General features: G+C 43.5%; 4 protein-coding genes across 5 annotated transcripts; 3 read left to right on the top strand and 1 right to left on the bottom strand.

The window, feature by feature from the left end:
• Positions 1–16: 16 nt before the first annotated feature.
• fbxl13 (F-box and leucine-rich repeat protein 13) lies at positions 17–12434 on the bottom strand. The gene is made up of 21 exons (XM_037451894.2): positions 12056–12434; positions 11808–11914; positions 11343–11433; positions 11199–11266; positions 8006–8157; positions 7714–7805; positions 7529–7627; positions 6803–6898; positions 6588–6723; positions 3329–3381; positions 2991–3091; positions 2618–2747; positions 2183–2281; positions 1915–2035; positions 1662–1824; positions 1464–1583; positions 1254–1377; positions 1103–1183; positions 868–1002; positions 610–773; positions 17–524 (listed from the first exon to the last, which is right to left on the bottom strand). The coding sequence occupies exons 1-21, from the start codon at positions 12125–12127 to the stop codon at positions 446–448; spliced, it is 2283 nt and encodes a 760-aa protein (XP_037307791.2). The 5' UTR covers positions 12128–12434; the 3' UTR covers positions 17–445.
• On the top strand, positions 2489–6483 carry LOC119196325 (leucine-rich repeat-containing protein 17-like). 2 transcript variants are annotated; one of them, XM_037451897.2, is made up of 7 exons: positions 2489–2677; positions 3629–3778; positions 3865–4341; positions 4462–4676; positions 5313–5468; positions 5820–5961; positions 6048–6483. In XM_037451897.2, exons 1-7 carry the CDS (start codon positions 2646–2648, stop codon positions 6325–6327), a joined length of 1452 nt encoding a protein of 483 aa, XP_037307794.2. In that variant the 5' UTR covers positions 2489–2645; the 3' UTR covers positions 6328–6483. The 2 variants fall into 2 exon arrangements, with proteins under 2 accessions (XP_037307794.2, XP_037307795.2); XM_037451898.2 differs by having other exon boundaries at positions 2529–2672.
• LOC119196324 (uncharacterized) lies at positions 8702–10900 on the top strand. The gene is made up of 5 exons (XM_037451895.2): positions 8702–8793; positions 8862–8920; positions 8993–10608; positions 10707–10743; positions 10814–10900. The coding sequence occupies exons 1-3, from the start codon at positions 8777–8779 to the stop codon at positions 10567–10569; spliced, it is 1653 nt and encodes a 550-aa protein (XP_037307792.2). The 5' UTR covers positions 8702–8776; the 3' UTR covers positions 10570–10608; positions 10707–10743; positions 10814–10900.
• A 177-nt stretch (positions 12435–12611) lies between the features above and the next one.
• On the top strand, positions 12612–16173 carry armc10 (armadillo repeat containing 10). The gene is made up of 6 exons (XM_037451899.2): positions 12612–13147; positions 13929–14074; positions 14248–14382; positions 14478–14654; positions 14814–14885; positions 15029–16173. Exons 1-6 carry the CDS (start codon positions 12901–12903, stop codon positions 15278–15280), a joined length of 1029 nt encoding a protein of 342 aa, XP_037307796.2. The 5' UTR covers positions 12612–12900; the 3' UTR covers positions 15281–16173.
• Positions 16174–17010: the final 837 nt, after the last annotated feature.

Genomic DNA, 17010 nt, shown 5'->3' on the forward strand with positions numbered 1-17010 from the left:
CTAGTCTGTGTGCAAATGAAATATATCACAGGAGGGAAACAACATAATCTCCATGAACTGGAATAATAAAGGAAAATTGTTATTTAAAAGTTTAGAGGCATGAAGAGACCTCGACCGCATCAAACTCAAAACAGAAGCACAGAACATTCCAGGATGAAATACACATTTTTGTGGCGGCGTGGTAACCATGGTAACTGTGCTAAGTTTCTATCTAGGACTTGATCTGATTAACCAGTGATTGGGGATTTTTTAACCATATCATTCATCACTGTGTGGAAGTATATCATACAAAATGGTTGGTTGAAAAGGCTCATATAATAATCAATAATGATTATTGCTCGTGGAGATCTGTTTACATCCCCTTGTCACCACTGACTTCTGTTCCACCACTTACCACGTTCATCAGTCTTGATCTTGTGAGTGGAGACACTATTTGACCCTTGTTCTATCCAAACCAGTATGGAGGGTGGTCACTGCTGTGCTCCCAGTGCTTTACATGTGGCCGAAGCTTTAAAGCGGCCCCCCTACGGCAAGAAAGGCTCGCTGGTCATTAAAAGCTCGAGAGGTGCAGGATTCTAACTTTGCCGGCTCTACCAAACAGTGCCTTACTTGGAGATGCTGCTGCAGCAGAGCATGGCGATGGAACGGAGTGGAGGACAGACCCTCTCCAAGAGTCTGGGACTACGATCTGTTAGAAGAACACAGCCACTCACATCAAGTTCTCGCAGGTACTGAGATCCACTTGTCACGCACTGCACTGCCATATCCGTCATCTGAAGCCAGATGGAGGGGAAAAAAAGAACATTTGGCGTGAAATGAAGACTTAAAAAGGCAGCTAAATGCCTGTGTGTAACCAAGTGTGAATACCTTGGGACACCCCGACATCCGCAGTGTGACCAGACCTCTGCAGTAGAATGAAACGGCTCTAATGGCCGAGTCCGACAGGGCTACACAGTGAGACACGTCGACGTGCTCCAGGTGTCTCACGGTCCTGCACAGCTTCTGCCGTCGTGAGCAACAAATGACACGAGGGAGATGTTTGGTGAACAGGAAGGCCTTCAAGAAGTCATGTGCACCGTACTAATTCTAATTAGATTTGTACCTCGATGCCAACATCAGTGATGCAGACACATTCGGCAAGAATGATCTTCTTCAAGTGAATTCCCTCAAGAGACGCAAGGCCCTATAAATACAAAGGTCACTTCGCCAGCTTGTATTTTCTTTTAGGAAATTGTCAGAGTAAGAAACAATACCTGATCCATGATGTTGCAAGCGCTCATGTCGAGGGAGCAGATGGAGCTGCCACTCAACCACTCCAAACTCCCATCAGTCAGTCTCTCACAATAACTCAAGTTGAGATCATACAGTTTACACAACCTGATTAACACACACAAACAAAACAGGAAGCGATTAGTTAGACTATTCATCAAAGTGTGTGTGGTGTGTGAAGTCATACCACATACCTTTGTGCAATCCTCATTACAGATGTGTCTGTGATGAGGCTGCAGTAACTGACATTCAGCTCCCTCAGTTTGGTGGATGAGGAACCTTCAATCAGATACTGGATCCCAGCATCACTCACCCTGAAACACACAGTCTACCCATGACGTCACATAATATCATCAGAACACATAGGACATAAAAGTACAGCAGCAACCAACCTGTTGCAAAGTGAAATGTCCAGGTTGTGCAGGTTCTTGAGGTTGCCCACAGACTTGAGGGCCGTGTCAGTCATTCCGCAGCATTCTGCAGCCTGGAGTCTGCAGAGGTCTGGTGAGCTGCTGCACAGCGTCTTCCAGCCGGAGTCTGTTAGTTGGTTGTTTCCTACAGTGCACATGTAGAGTAGATAAGACCAAAGGTTTGGAATAGAATTGCTTTTCTATTGTCTGTGGATGTGGAAATAATAGATTTCACCCTCTGTCCTAAAAGTCTTTAGTTTGGCGACCTCAGCGATGGCTTTTAAGGCAACGTCGGTAAGATGAGGAGCGCCAAGCAGGGAAATGCCAGACAGACAGGAACATCTGGCAATTAGCGCCTGGTAAAAACAAAAAGTGAGACTCTGAAACACTTTCTGTAGACAGGGTTAAAGTGTGTGTGGAAACAAAATTCTTATGTCGTTCATTTCTTGTTGTGTTTGTCTTTGTTCAACATTCCAGTGCTGAGATGTTAAGGAAAAACATACCAGGAAACAGCTGTCTGATAGCGTGGGCATCTCATTGATTACAATCTCCCTGAGTGACGGGCATCCAGCAGAAATGTATCTGAGCCCATTTACAGTCATCTGGGAGGACAGAGAGGAAATTGTGTGTGGAACGTGGATCATTCTCCTGGAAGCATTTTTCCCCTTAAAGCGAAACATCTGGATGCAAACTGATCCACATTCCCCACAGGAAGAGTGTGTTTTCTGTAGCAGTGCATGTGTGTTACGGAGAGTGCACGTGGTGAGTGGGTGGGCCAGAGCCGATAGGATAAACCGCCCCCCCTTTGTTGGCCTCAGCTTTCCTCTAACCTCCCTCCCCTTCAGATCTTCTCTCATTTACTCAGAAACACGCGACCGAACGCTCGACTTTCTACAGTGGAACTATAAACCAAAGGGGGGGGGAGGACACCGACTGACCTGAGTGCAGCCGGACAAGTTGAGGTGGATGAGATTTCGGCAGCCCTTTTCTCTGGTGAGGTACACAAAGCCTTTATCTGTGAATGTGCAGCAGTACGCCAGGCTCAGGTATTGAAGATTGAGACAATTCCTGTTCAAAATTAATAATTCAAATAGTTTGTATACAGAATGGAGCTAGAATGATCTGTGTTTAATCCATTGTAGATTGTCGTTGGTTGTTTTGTTGTTCTTTTAACAAAAGTTGAATACTTAAACACTGCATTAAACTGCTACACACGACAGATCGCTAATGATCAGTGGAACCTGCTCAATGTGATCAATCAGTCAAGCTGCTCTGAGACAGGCCACCAGTGTGACACAACTGGAGGTTCACCTGGAAAGTTCCCTCAGAGTTCTGTTTGTTATAAGTGTGCCAGACAGGTTTAAGTAGAGCAAACCGGGGCAGCCCTCCACAATACTCTGGACCATCTTATCCTGTTGAAGAGCGGAGATTTAAATGATCAGAAAGTAATCTGTTGTTAATTTCATAATCAACTATACATTAACATATTTAAACTCATGATCATAATTTACCAATTTCATCCATCTAGTTTTCATTCACCAACAGAAACTATTGTTGACAGTAAAATAGTACAACTGATATGAAGATAATGCAGTTTTGTAGATTTAGATTTCTCCTTCTATTATACAGTATTACGAGGCTTTACTTACTGTAACATTAAAACACTCCGACAAATTGAGGTCCTGGAGATTCCTGCATTCACCTAAAAAAACACAATGCAGAGAAAACTACTTAAGAGCAAAAGAACAACGATTTCCAATTTTAGAAATGCTTCACTGGAAATATTATATACAAATGATTATTCTCAACATGATGCAAAGAAGGATTTTGTTCACAGTATTCTGCCTTCTTTGGTAGCGACACATTCCTGGACTGCGTTCCATCAACAACGATACTGTGGACTTTGACCCTTTGCCAAATTTGTATCCCAAAATCCTACTTTTCTCTAGCTCTCCTTCCTTAAAGACATTCCCTCCAGAGCTCAGGATGCGAGCGACCTCCTCTCTCCTCATCGGCTCCCTGCTCCTCCTCCTGCTGGCGTCCGTTGAGATGAGACCCGGGAAGGACAAAGGACTGACCCCTAAACCCACATGGGACAGGTATGGATTGAATGCTGTGTCTGGTTCCATGGTTCTGTCTGCTGACCACGTGTAGACCGTGATACGCCGTGGATTCATGTTGTCAGGATGAGAGGCATCAGGCGTCACAGCAGGTCGGGCCCCTCCAGGCCGGCGGCAGGTGACTGCTCGGAGTTGACAGAATCTGGAGACCTTTTCATAGACTGTCAGGACCGACGCCTCACCTCCATTCCCACTTCACAGACCTGGTCCAAAAAACCAAAGCACCTCCTTCTTGCCCGTAATAAGATCAAAGTCCTCCGTGAAGATGCCTTCTCTGGATTCGAGAGTTTAACCAGTCTGGACCTGCAGCAGAATCAGATCTCCTTGGTGGTGGAAGGGGCCTTCCAGGGGCTGACCCGCCTTAAAACCCTGCTGCTGCAGCATAACCGCCTGGCAACACTTAGCGAGGAGGCCCTCATCCCCATGCCGAACCTCCGCTACCTGCGTCTACACGACAATCCCTGGAGCTGTGTCTGCACGATGGACAGTCTCGTACGCACCCTTCAGGTCCCAAGCAACCGAAATCTAGGAAATCATGCCAGGTGAGGGTTTCCACAACATTACTTTGACATGGTGTGATTTGATTTGTTCTGATTCTACAGCCATCAGTGAACTGTGAGTGGCTGCAACTTTCACTGACTGAACAGCATTTACTCTTCTAGGTGTGCAGGGCCCACCTGGCTGAAAGGCATGAAGTTGAAGCAGATCGACCCCAAGCTACTCTGTGTGGAGGCCTTCCCAGGTGGCCCCCATCCGGACAACCAAACAGATCCCATGAAGCCTCTGGAGCCCAGTCCCATTCGCACAAAACCAGACGCAACCGCATCCTGCCATACTTATCTTTTCCCCCAAATACGGATGGACTGCAGTAAACGAGGCAAGTTTACGATCCGCTTTCCCCTTTATGAGCTTTATTTACAGCACCGTTCAAAGGTTTGGACTAAATGAGAAGGTGTGTAAATATTTTCAGTCCTTATTTTGATGCTCTTATAAACTCAGCACGTGTTACTTATGCAACAGAGATGTTAAAAAAAGATCGTATGTTCACGATTAAATATTTGGCTTTCATGACAGGAATGACGAAGTTCTATTTCTAAAAAGATATTGGGGCCAGAATAAAGGGGTCTCAAAGAGACACATCTGGTTTTGCAGGTGTTTTCTATTCAATGTTATGATTCTAATCAATAGTCGTTGGTGGAAAGGTGGAAAGCATTTAGTAAACACAATTTGTCCAACACATTGGGAAAAGGTCAGTTGCAAAACCTGCAAAAGCATTTTAAATTTAATTAAAATAATGCGTTTGAATGATCTGCTTCTTAACAGCAGCAGAATATTCCGATTAAGGATAGAAGAGCATGAATTGATCTTTTCTGCATGATTTCTTTGTGCAGTCTTTGATTCAACAAATCAATATTTTAAATGAAATTCTAATCAATACAAAAAAGAAATCAACAAGAATAAAACAAACAAATGAAATTTGGGAACCATGAAATAACCTGTTCTCCATGTTTAGGTCTAACTGAGGTGCCTACAGGTATTCCAGAGGACGTTGTTCATATGGATCTGTCCCATAATTCCATACGTCACCTGAAAGCCAGAAACTTCCAAGGAGCCCGGGCCCTTAGAACCCTCAACATCAGTCATAATAACCTGGAGCACATTGACAAAGGTATGTGTGCTATTGTGGCTGGATACCAAATAATCATCACCAGAACATAATACGTGTGTGCTCCATGTTTCTGGCAGTGTTCAGCACCAGAAACTACACAAACATATTTTTCTTTGGCTGATAACATATTGAGAGCCAAAGAACCTGTTATGCAACTGCTGCCGACTTCTGTTTCCTATATTTCCTTTTCAGAGATCTTTGTGTACACAGAATTGGTTTTATTTATTGTGGGAAAGCTGAGAGATAATGTGATCCGTTTGTGATTCAAACACAGCAAAGTCTCTCCTGATAGAACTAACCAGAGAGAAGCAGAAATGAATCCAATGATTTGCTCTTCTTTGGCTCTCCCAGCTTCCCTGTTTGGGCTCCTGCATCTACTTGAGCTGGACCTGTCCAACAACAGCCTTCATTTCGTCCACTATGGAGTTCTTGAGGACCTTTACTTCCTGTCACAGCTAAAACTGGCAGATAATCCCTGGGTGTGTAACTATAGGTGGGTTTCTGTGCTTGAAGTTTGTAATACTTTCCTTTGGACTAACGCAAATAGTTGTTAAAACGAGATTTCTTTCTTTATTTCAGCATCCACTACATGGTGTACTGGCTACAACTGCACTCAAAAGTGAGACACTCTGGCCTCTGGTGTCAATCTCCCCCCGAACACACGGGGCAGAGTGTAGCAGAGTATGTGTATTCCTACAACAAGGAGTGTCCAAAGGACAGACAGCACAGCCCGTCAGATCCAGACCAAACAGACCCTGAGCTGTGGAACACACCAATGGAAGCGCAGGGGGAGCTGGAGGAGCTGGAGCCGGGCCACTTGAGGGGGCCACAGAAGTACCAGATCTTCAGGCTGTCCTGAATCAAGTCAAACGCTGTCCTCTAATTTCACCTCTTTGTTTTCTGTTCATTTTTCTCCTTTCACTATCATAACACTGTCTGTATCAGATGGAAAAACAACCTTTTTCTGTCTTTTAAATCTGAATATAAAAGTTGACAATTTAAAGGCTATAAATATTATTTCAATAATCTGTCTGTGTCAATGCCTGCATACGTGAAACATGGGTTTTATACGTGAAAGAAAAACAGAACAATCTGCACAAAAGAAAGTGAAATACTCACTTATACATTTCAAGCTGAGCCATTTCAGAGATGTGCAGCCACGCAGGTTCAGGTGGGTGACAAATGGGCGGAAGTTCTGCAGAATCTGCTTCACTGTGCAGTCTGTTATCCAGTCTTTCTCCACAGAGAAGTTAATCTAACAGGGACACACATTAGAGAACATTTCTACTCCTACAAAGTGAATTCCTGAGATGAACCAACCTCGCAGTACACACCTGACTCCACAGTGGGCCCGACTGGATGACAGCTGCCCATGAGCAACACACCTCGGCACAATTCAGCAAGTCTCGCAACTCTAAATATTGGAAGATCTGAAGAACAAACAATCATATAACATAAAGGATCATTTAGAAAGGTGCTTACATGTGAATGATGTACATCGAGTAACCAGCTTACACTTTGGAAATGATTGTTCAGTATCGCATCAGGCAGGTTTCCCTGACTTGTGCCACTTTGCATGGTAGTGCGATGTAATTGCACAATAGGCCACTTTATTACTCCAAACATAGTCATGCTGAAGCACTACATCATTTATGGAGAAATGTTGGACAGAAGTGGACTCCCTTTGCCAGAGAATGTGAATCCAAAACCAACAGGGCTACGACTGGTAAGTTATGCAGAGTATAAAAAGATGTTTACTTAAAACTTTCATCTCTATTTATGGAGACACTAATAGAAAAGTGCTCTTGTAATTTTACAAGGCCTGCTAAAATATGATCAACAAATGTAATTCCATAACAAGAGATGAGACAGTAGTCCCCAAAGCAGAAGTGTAAGTAGGTCATAGGTATACCAGACCATAATGAGCTTCAAATGACATTAACCAACTGGAATCCAAAGGAGTCCACTTTAAGTCTTATGTAACACATATGATGACATCAGAGACTGCACCTTGTCATATTTCTGGCTGAAGGGGACACGAGTGCTTCGTGCAGAATTACCTTCATCAAGAGGCTCGTGGGGAGCGCTGAGAGTCCCTCACATCCTTCCCCCATCTGCTGGACTTTGTTGCCCATCTCTATAAACTCTGTCTCCAAGCTCTGCAAGATTCCCACAAAGTAAAGAAATGTAGAGAATTGGTACAATTCCTTTCATTTTTGTACTATAATTCCAAATGAATGTTTACCTTTAAGTGCTCTTTGGCCCTCTTTGAGTCACTAGCCAGGTTACGCCATGCCGCCACCATGCGCTCAACCCGGCCGCCATCAACTTTCTCCACTATGTTGCAAAGAAATATTTTTTCCAATGTCACTTTTGAAAATGTCACAAAATGTTTACCATACGATTTGTAGGAAAGGTTTTCCGTTTGGACACATTTCTTAACCCTGCTGCATGTTTTCTCTGGCTGTAAAAACTAGTCACAGCTTGCAAAAGTCATGAATACTTTTCCATTAAGGAGTAAGGAATGGACCACTTACCACCCTGTGTCTTCTTGGGTAACCCTACACAGTTGGACCATTTGGTGAGAGCGACCCGCTGGCATCTCCTCTCATAATGCTGCTTTGCCGTGTCCATCTTCAGAGCCTGCTCTGTTCTACTCTTTCTCTGTGTAGTGAACCGCTTCCACCTCCTGCGCCCAGAAGCAAACTCATCATTAATTCAGGGGAAATGGACACGGGGAGACTTTCAGAAACCTGCGTCAAATCAACGGGGCAGCAGTGGGTATAAATGAAATAAACCTATCTTTTCTAACAAATAGCTGGTTTGACAGAATCACTCACTAGACCAAAGGACACTTCTGTACTGAATCTGGGGGAATAGAATATCCTCAAGAACTTGTTAACAATGATTGTGAGAAAACTGAGACGCTCCCTCTTGGTGTTATCAATATTTTATGGAAATTTGGTGGATTCATTTGAGACGTTTTAACTTTGAATGCTAGTGTATTTGGTATCATCCTCTCATCGAGCACAATATACAAATCATCTGTTTACTCAAGACATAAAAAATATAGCAGATGTTTAAAAACTATCATCACACATGAATCTTGGATTGCTTTTAGTGATATTTGAGCCATCACTGCTACATAATGTGGTGGATTTTCACACAGCACCAGCTGCCCACAATCATCTAATTGCAATCAGTGAGAATCCCATAAAGGTCTTGGCATTCATGACGGAGTGTTATCTGGGCTGCTAATTTCAACAGCCTGCTTTCTCTGCTGGACGTTTGTGGTTGAGCTCATTGCCATGGCTCTTCCCTTTGGGTAAATGCATTAATGTGTATTTTTTTAAAGATTTGGCTTATGTCACTTATCTGTCTATTGTTTTTCAGGGTTTCGTGGATTTGCAATCTGTTGTTTTGGGGCTGTATTTGTTTTCCTTCTCAAAAAGGTAAGTCTTTTTCTATATCCCTGACCTTATTCAAACATGAAATCAATATAATGTGTGTTTATTTCCCGTTAGGTTGCAGTATTGCACATGGCTACTATCTCAATGAGAATGACTTTAGTAGCCATGTAGGAGTGCCTGGTCCACAACCATCAAACCAGTTTAATTCCTTGTTTTTAAATCCAAACCAAGACTCTGCTAATCTAAGGGATGAGATGCAGTCTATGAGAAACCAACGCTTTGTTTCCCGTCCGAGAGAACCAGTCCGCCATGAGAACCATGAGGAGGCCAGCTTTGCTAGAAGTCTTGGTGACGTGATGGCAAATGGCAAACCAGCGTCTGAACAGCATGTTCCCTCCGCTCCCCCTTCATCAAAATATGAGAATGACGCTTCTGACCCACACCCCTTAAACATCTTGGTGAGTGAGCACCGACAAGCCAAAAATATGGCAGGCCCCAGTTTCTTGTCAATCAAAGATTTCAAAAAGTTTACAGAATTAATGAAGAGCGCTTTCTTAATGCCAGGAACTGACCTGGATAGACATTTTCAAACTGCTCAGGAAACTATTAGAAAAGAGATGGCTTCTAATGCACAAAATATGAATATAAAGAGGCAGCATGACACAGGCCAGAGGTCCTCTGCAGAAGGCGCTGCCCGTGATGACCTCCGTGGGAATGAAGCCTGGAGAGCAGCGGCGAGTACAGCGGTGGAACGCGGCGCTAACCACCAAATGCCGAGGGAAAGCCCCTCTGTCCCTGATACCATCGACCCCACTGCGAGTCCCATTCCTCCCAGTGTTCATGACACACGAGGCCATGGGCCGGGCTCTGCTGTGCCCCCCCTCCATCATTTAGCAGCCACAGAGAATGTTTCAAGGAATTACGGTGGTTTTGACAGTGGTGGCATCTCTAGAGACAACTCTGATCTGGTCACGAGGGCTCCTCCTGTAAGAAACGAAGCTGTTCAGTCAAGCGCCAAGATCCCTGGACGAATACCCTACGGCTCATTGGTTGGACACGATTGGTCTCTCAGTCGTCATTTGACTGCACCTGGTGTCAACTCTCAAAACCGGCCACCTCAAGATTTCAGCCACTATTCAAGACCGACCTCTGAGAAGAACATCAGGCCAGAACCAAAATACACAGCTCACAGTGAAGACTCTACAATGGAAACCCAAAAACCATCTCATGGTTTAGAACTTGCTAGAGGCTTACCAAGCAGAGGGACTTCAGGCCAAATCCTGTCTGCGCCAATGCGCACGCCTTTGAGTTCCCATGGTCGCGTTTTAAAAGTCCCTGCACCAAGGGGTCGACTCTACAGCCCAGAGGATCAACCAGAACATGACCCGACACTGGCCACACCATCTCCGGGCTATCGGTACACTGGCGGCCAGCCATCAAATGATCTACACCACATGCCCACCGCCCATCTGCCCCCAGCCACTGTTTCCGTTTCGTCCAGCTCTAATAACCCTTCACCACACAGCAGTATCCTTTTTGGAGTTCAAAACAGAAGCCCACTTGATGCTCACAATCTGTCCTTCAAGAGAAAGAAGCCGGTCAGATTCTACACTCGGTTTACTGGGCAACCTTCCAGCTCTCATGGCTCAAGCAAACCTCATGGCCATCTCAGGAGAAATGAACCCTCATGAAGCAGCATCCAGTCTCTGCCATTCACATGAAAACAAAAGGTGGGAAATGTCCCAATTTCTAATGGCTTGGGTTAAACTGGGATTTCATCTCTCTGCGTTGAACTAACTTGACTCAACGCATTTCTCATCTCATGCAGGTGAAGTTGTTGCTAGTCCATCTGGTTGTCAATATGGGTACGTATTCACGCTGTTTTTGTTAAGACTCGTACAACAACATTTTTAATTTTACTTTTGTTTTCACAAGGATCTCTTGCTATCTTGGACTTGGTGGGAAAAAATAGTGTCTGCAGTTCCACACATCTGCTGTAACTAATAAAAACATGAAATATTATTTTTTTTGTACCCCTTTGTTTTAGCGCTCAACAGTGTCTCTAGGTTAACAATCTTTATTTTCAGTCACAAATAACAAATATTTAAGCACTGAAAAGCTGCTTGTGAATCTCTTAATAATTTAGTCAGTCAGGGGAACAAACCTCTACAAATTGAAACCACAAACTGCATGTAATGCTTGCAGCGCATGAAACCCCACCTGCTGAAAAATGATTGCACTTACGCCTAACAGTCATTTTACTTTTGGCTTAATCCATTAGCAATTATTCCAACCTTCATGTGCAACACTGTAGGCCTACCTGAAACAGGCGTTTGTTAAAGTATTCCTATAACAGCTGTAGGCATTCTCAAACAGACCATCGGACATCTAGAAAGAAATACAGAACATAAGTGAAGAAATCAATTTCATTGGAGGAAAACACTGTGTAGCAGCTGAATCTTACCATGGTGTCGCCTGGGTCCGTAAAAACTGGGTCAACAGTTGTCGCAAAGATTGTTGAAAGATGCTGTTCTGCATCAGCAAAAAACTTGTACCTCCAAAACAATGAATCATTTTTAAATGTGCATGACTTGTATCGACCACCACACATTTAACAGATCAGATAAAAAGGCTAAGCAAAAACCAGACATGAACCTTATCATTCTGCATAAATATCAAAGGATGAACTAACCCAAAACGTGTATGTTATTAAGTATTGAGGACATACTGAGGACTGCCTACGATCTCCATAAATAACGTTGAATTTGACTTGCTTTGAGTACTTTATTATACCTAAAGTGCACATAAAAGGACACTGAGGAAATAGACATGTAAACAGAGATATAAAATACTCCAAGCAGTGACTAAAATAAAACATTAGCAGGTGAGCCTCAAGGAAATCACAAGAAAGGAAATCTAAGTTACCTACCAGTCGACCTGTTGAAGGTCATCGTGCCCCTGGAAGGCCACGAGTCTGTTCTTCAGAAACTGTATGGGATCATTGGGACATGACAGGCAGGCCGCTGTCAATAGGGCCTGTCGTCGAAGGAGGCAAAATCAAATTGGCATCATTTTTCCATTTTCACGAAAAAAATATTTAATTTGGAAAAATAGTGACGTTTTCTCTACCGTTAACGTAGATGCTAACTATGGCATAACTTCTCTGTGGTGACCTACCTTGTATATTTGGGGCAGGCAGCGTTCCAGGTCGCCCTCTCTCACAGTAATCTCTGCGTTTGCTAGAGCCATATTTTGTCTTTGGCACGTTTGCAAAATGCACAAAGATTCTTACCAACTAACGTCAAACGACGACTGTCAGATTTTTTTTCGAAGTTGCTAAGCAACGTATTAAGTTTGGACAACTAATGCATTGCAACAAGAGCGTGACGTAGCACACGTGACATTCACACGCTAGTTCCGACCACACGTTGCTGTTAAGTGTGTTTAATACATATTCCGAAAAGGTTATGAAAAGATTACAAACTATCTGCTAATAATAAAGCGTTTGTTCGGCGAAGCCGAGCTGCCAGACAGCGTTGCCAGATTGGGCGGATTTCTTTTTAAAACAGCTTAACGTCGTTTGGGTTGGATTGTGGGTACTTGGGCAACGTTTGTACTTTCTGCGCACTTTGTTGCACATAAACTTAAATCATGATTCCTTCATAGCTCTAAAATAAAAATAACTGATGAGGCGATATGTCCGTCAGGGGGATTTGCTTTTGTCCGTCAAACCTGGCAACACAAGCTGCGACGCAACAGCCCGGCGTCGACAGCCATAGCTTTTCAGAACACTTCTCCGGGTTTAACCTCAAAGAATCAGGCAACATGGTCATGGGTGGATGTGTTTGTGTTCGTGGTGGGTTGTCGGCAGCGCGAACTAGCTGAGGGGCCGGGTTAGTTAGCTGCCGAGTCTGACGATCGTACTCAACGTTAGCTAACTGAGTTTAGCTAACTGAGATTAGCTAACTGAGATTAGCTAACTGAGTTTAGCTAACTGAGATTAGCTAACCCAAAGACGCAGCATGGGCGATGGTAGCATCACTCCCAGGTTCGGCAACATGAGAGCGTTGCTTGGAATAGTCGCCGGAGCTGGAGCCTCTTACGGGTTGTACAAACTCATCAGCGGCGGAAGCTTCAAGAAGAACAAGAAAAGTGCTCCTGGTGTCAGGAGTCGTGAGTCCAGCGAAGTTCCCCTTCCAGCGGGCAGCCTGCTGGCCAGAGTGTCCGGACTGGATGTCGTCTGTCCCCGACCTGTGGATGTGGCATCAGGTAATGCAAGAAGCAAGTAGGCCACAAAGCTTGCACGGTGGCCCCATCTTTAACCTTAACTTGCATCTTTAACTGCCATGTGTGTAAACTCCAAGCTCACATATACACTCCCTCACATATTTTGATAGAGCTTTTTGACTGTAAACAATACCCTGAGCCAGGTTTCAAACACACCGTGTCCCTTTCAGTGCAAACACTTTTAAATGTCCACCTTTAGTTGTGTGGTTTATCCCAAATGTCCACCTTTAGTTGTGTGGTTTATCCCAAATGTCCACCTTTAGTTGTGTGGTTTATCCCAAATGTCCACCTTTAGTTGTGATGTCCACCTTTAGTTGTGTGGTTTATCCCAAATGTCCACCTTTAGTTGTGTGGTTTATCCCAAATGTCCACCTTTAGTTGTGTGGTTTATCCCAAATGTCCACCTTTAGTTGTGTGGTTTATCCCAAATGTCCACCTTTAGTTGTGTGGTTTACCCCAAATGTCCACCTTTAGTTGTGTGGTTTATCCCAAATGTCCACCTTTTAGTTGTGTGGTTTATCCCAAATGTCCACCTTTTAGTTGTGTGGTTTATCCCAAATGTCCACCTTTAGTTGTGTGGTTTATCCCAAATGTCCACCCCTTTAGTTGTGTGGTTTATCCCAAATGTCCACCTTTTTAGTTGTGTGGTTTATCCCAAATGTCCACCTTTTTAGTTGTGTGGTTTATCCCAAATGTCCACCTTTAGTTGTGTGGTTTATCCCAAATGTCCACCTTTAGTTGTGTGGTTTATCCCGCTCCACAGGGGACAGCATCCAGCAGTCCTCTGGTAACCTGGATCCTCAGCACTTGAAGATGCTGCTGTCGTGTCTGGTGACCAGCAGTAATCCACCCGACCGATGTCGGATACTACTTACTTTGGGGAATTCTGCTGCCTTTACTGTGAATCAGGTGCAGTGAAAGTCCACTTTTTTAAAAACCATTGTGTGGGTGAGGTTCATTCCAAAATGCTTCATGGAAAGTCTTAAAGGGCTCTAATTAGAAAGTGATGTACTTTAAGTGGTGCCACACAAAGTTCTGAATGCTTTGTGACACTATGTTTCTCTTTTCTCCCGATTGTCCAGAATCTTATACGGGAATTTGAAGGGATTCATATCATAGCTGGTTTCCTCTCTGATCCCTTGGCAGAGGTTCGAGTGCAGACTCTGAATGCTTTAAATAATCTATGTATGAACATCCAAAACCAGGAACAAATAAAGGTATGTTGCCCTATAATATACAGAAAATATCCAGCAATCTGCTGCTGAACATGATTTTGTTTTGGTTCAACGTTCATGTCCTCACCTTTTTAAAGGTTTATGTGCCACAAGTGCTGGAGCTGATTGAGATGTCACCAGTGGATTCGGACCTTCAGCTTGCTGCTCTCAGGCTGCTGACCAACCTTTCCGTCACAGATAAACACCAACACTGGCTGAAGAAATCCATTACACTTTTACTCTCTCTACTCGTTGTGAGCAAAGAAGCATTACAGGTTGGTGACTTTTTAGGTTACACCTGGTTGATCGTCTTCACATTTTTCAATACCTTTTTGAAACATTTACACGCGTGTAGCTCTTGGAAAACCCATCAGGCCATTAGAGTTGTGAATGTAATGTGTACGTATGAAGCACTATAAATATTTGTCTTTCAGATTCAGGCTTCCAAAGTCCTTGTGAATTTGTCGTCCAATCCAGACATGATGGATGACATTGTTCAAGCCCAGGTGAGAATAATGGGATTGTGTACGTTAGTTAGCATGGTTCAGCATTAAGATCAAGAAAATATATTAAATATCACCGTGGTGTCCGTTCAAGTTTCATTATAAATCCCCATTTGAATGACAGTCTTTTCCCCTTTTTGACGTAGGCCCCTGCCTCGGTTGTGCTGCTGTTTGATTCTCGGACAGCCACTGCGGTGCTTCTGCGACTGCTGACGTTTGCCGGCAACCTAAAGGCCTGGAGGCCCTCGGTACAGGTGGCTGATGAACTGCGGCGGACTCAGGATTGCCTCTTCCGGGTCATGTTGGATGAGTCTTCCCAGCTGCACAGCCGGCTGGTCCTGCTGCTTTCACACCCTGATGTTGAGATTCAGTCCCAGGTGGCCCGCATCCTGACATAGACGTTGCTCTCTGCACTCTCGATCAACAGCTTTTGCCAAAGCCATCGCCCATCTCCTTCTATTATTTATCTGTTGACATTGATCTAATAATATTGAATGCTGCATAGCCTCCTGTGGATGGATCCTCAACTCCCACTTTCTCTCTGCATCTAAAGTATTCTCCAGATAAGTATAAATACCACACATAGGTAGCATTCCCCTGTTTTATGTTCTTTCACTACATGTAATCAATGAGCAATGAGTGGCAGGAAGAAAACCTTTACTCTGTAAAGAGTAAAAAAGGCCACCTCACCAATGCATTTTCCTTCAAAGATCCACAGTGCCCTTTCTTCTGAGAATTGAACCTACTTTCTTCTGAGAATGCTCCAGGTGAACTTTTCTGAATGTAAACCCACTGCCAAACATTTTCTAGAGATAATGCAGCACAAACTAACTTTGTAGCCTTCTTTAGTAGAGAGACACGTAAATGAGAAGTCAATGAGGTTTGTTGCCATGGAGACCCCATCTAATGGCTGGACTACAACTCCTCCCCTCTCTAATTTATCAATATGTTGGTTTTAAGGATCATGGTCTTTAAGATTTTATCCTCATCGGTGAATTGAATGTAAGAATCAGTACATCTTTACTTCATCACACAGGATGGTTGCCCTCATGTTCTTTGACGATGTGAGAAGTTTTGTGTAGGATGCCCCGGTACTGATATCAATGGTATCAATCCGATACTGACTCAAATAGTTGGATCAGGTATTTGAAACCATTATATTAATTAATAACAATTAATTACATTCATATTCATGTATTTGTTCCATTATGTTTGACAATGTTAGGAAGATGTGTTTAAGTCAACCTGATGTTCCTTTCACATAAAAACAATGATCTGGCTCTCTTCCACACAGTGAGGTATACGGCTCATTAATCAAACAAGTATAGTATTGAACTTGGGATCAGCCGATGTGGAGGTCGATATTGGTACTGGAGAAGTACGCATCCCTAAATAACTGCATCTATAGAAAGGACTTGGAGATTAAACACTGCCTCCCCTGCGTTAAGCGCACAAATGGTTGGGAAACCTCAAATTTAAGCCGAGCAAACTTTGACTTTGAGAGGGCACCAACAACAAGTGCCTGGAATAAGACCCCAGGTTAGATCCAGGAGGCGCTGGTGGAAGTTTCATTTCTCAGAAACACCTGTGGATTCCCCCGGGCGGAGCTGGAGGAAGTTTCAGGGCAAAAGGAAGTCTGGACGGCTATGATTGTTTCATCCGATACGAATGTCGTGCAGAAATGCAGCTGGAAAATGAATTGATGAGAGATCGACCTCTGACAAAGCGCTCTGTAATATCTATTACTTTTAGTTTATATGAACATTCTTTTGCACACATTGGTTCTTGATTAACAAAAAAGATGAGTGTTAAATACAAGTCTGGTTGTCCTATATTATGCATTTTTCTATAATGAGACCAGCTGTAAGTAACACATCCACAGATTGTCCAACTGGAGGACCGGAGTAGTGGAGTCATCTCCTAGTTTGTTAACATCTAAATGCATGAAAGATGTGACAATTATCTCAGAATATGATTTTTAATGCAATGATTTTACGACACGAGCCAGACCAGGTTTTAGGGAATGCTGCACATTTTTAATTTTGGACACTTGACTATTAAATCCAAATCCTAAATCTCTCTCAGGCAACATGCTTTACCTGAACACAAACAGCAGGATTTATTTATT

This window comes from Pungitius pungitius, chromosome 6, assembly GCF_949316345.1.
Source record: "Pungitius pungitius chromosome 6, fPunPun2.1, whole genome shotgun sequence".
Classification (NCBI taxonomy): Eukaryota; Metazoa; Chordata; class Actinopteri; order Perciformes; family Gasterosteidae; genus Pungitius; species Pungitius pungitius.

What these genes read in the sequence shown, in the direction of transcription:
- LOC119196325 (XM_037451897.2), top strand. Translation starts at nt 2,646, where the DNA reads ATGAGATTTCGGCAGCCCTTTTCTCTGGTGAG. An exon ending in AATCTAGGAAATCATGCCAG is followed by an intron (nt 4,342 to 4,461) that starts GTGAGGGTTTCC and finishes TTACTCTTCTAG; the next exon opens with GTGTGCAGGGCCCACCTGGC. An exon ending in CCCTGGGTGTGTAACTATAG is followed by an intron (nt 5,962 to 6,047) that starts GTGGGTTTCTGT and finishes TCTTTATTTCAG; the next exon opens with CATCCACTACATGGTGTACT.
- LOC119196324 (XM_037451895.2), top strand. An exon ending in TTGTTTTCCTTCTCAAAAAG is followed by an intron (nt 8,921 to 8,992) that starts GTAAGTCTTTTT and finishes ATTTCCCGTTAG; the next exon opens with GTTGCAGTATTGCACATGGC.
- fbxl13 (XM_037451894.2), bottom strand. Translation starts at nt 12,127, where the DNA reads ATGGCTCTAGCAAACGCAGAGATTACTGTGAGAGAGGGCGACCTGGAA. An exon ending in CGGACCCAGGCGACACCATG is followed by an intron (nt 11,267 to 11,342) that starts GTAAGATTCAGC and finishes ATTTCTTTCTAG; the next exon opens with ATGTCCGATGGTCTGTTTGA. An exon ending in CGGAGTGTTTTAATGTTACA is followed by an intron (nt 3,092 to 3,328) that starts GTAAGTAAAGCC and finishes GCTCTTCAACAG; the next exon opens with GATAAGATGGTCCAGAGTAT.
- armc10 (XM_037451899.2), top strand. Translation starts at nt 12,901, where the DNA reads ATGGGCGATGGTAGCATCACTCCCAGGTTCGGCAACATGAGAGCGTTG. An exon ending in ACCTGTGGATGTGGCATCAG is followed by an intron (nt 13,148 to 13,928) that starts GTAATGCAAGAA and finishes CCCGCTCCACAG; the next exon opens with GGGACAGCATCCAGCAGTCC. An exon ending in ATGACATTGTTCAAGCCCAG is followed by an intron (nt 14,886 to 15,028) that starts GTGAGAATAATG and finishes TTTTTGACGTAG; the next exon opens with GCCCCTGCCTCGGTTGTGCT.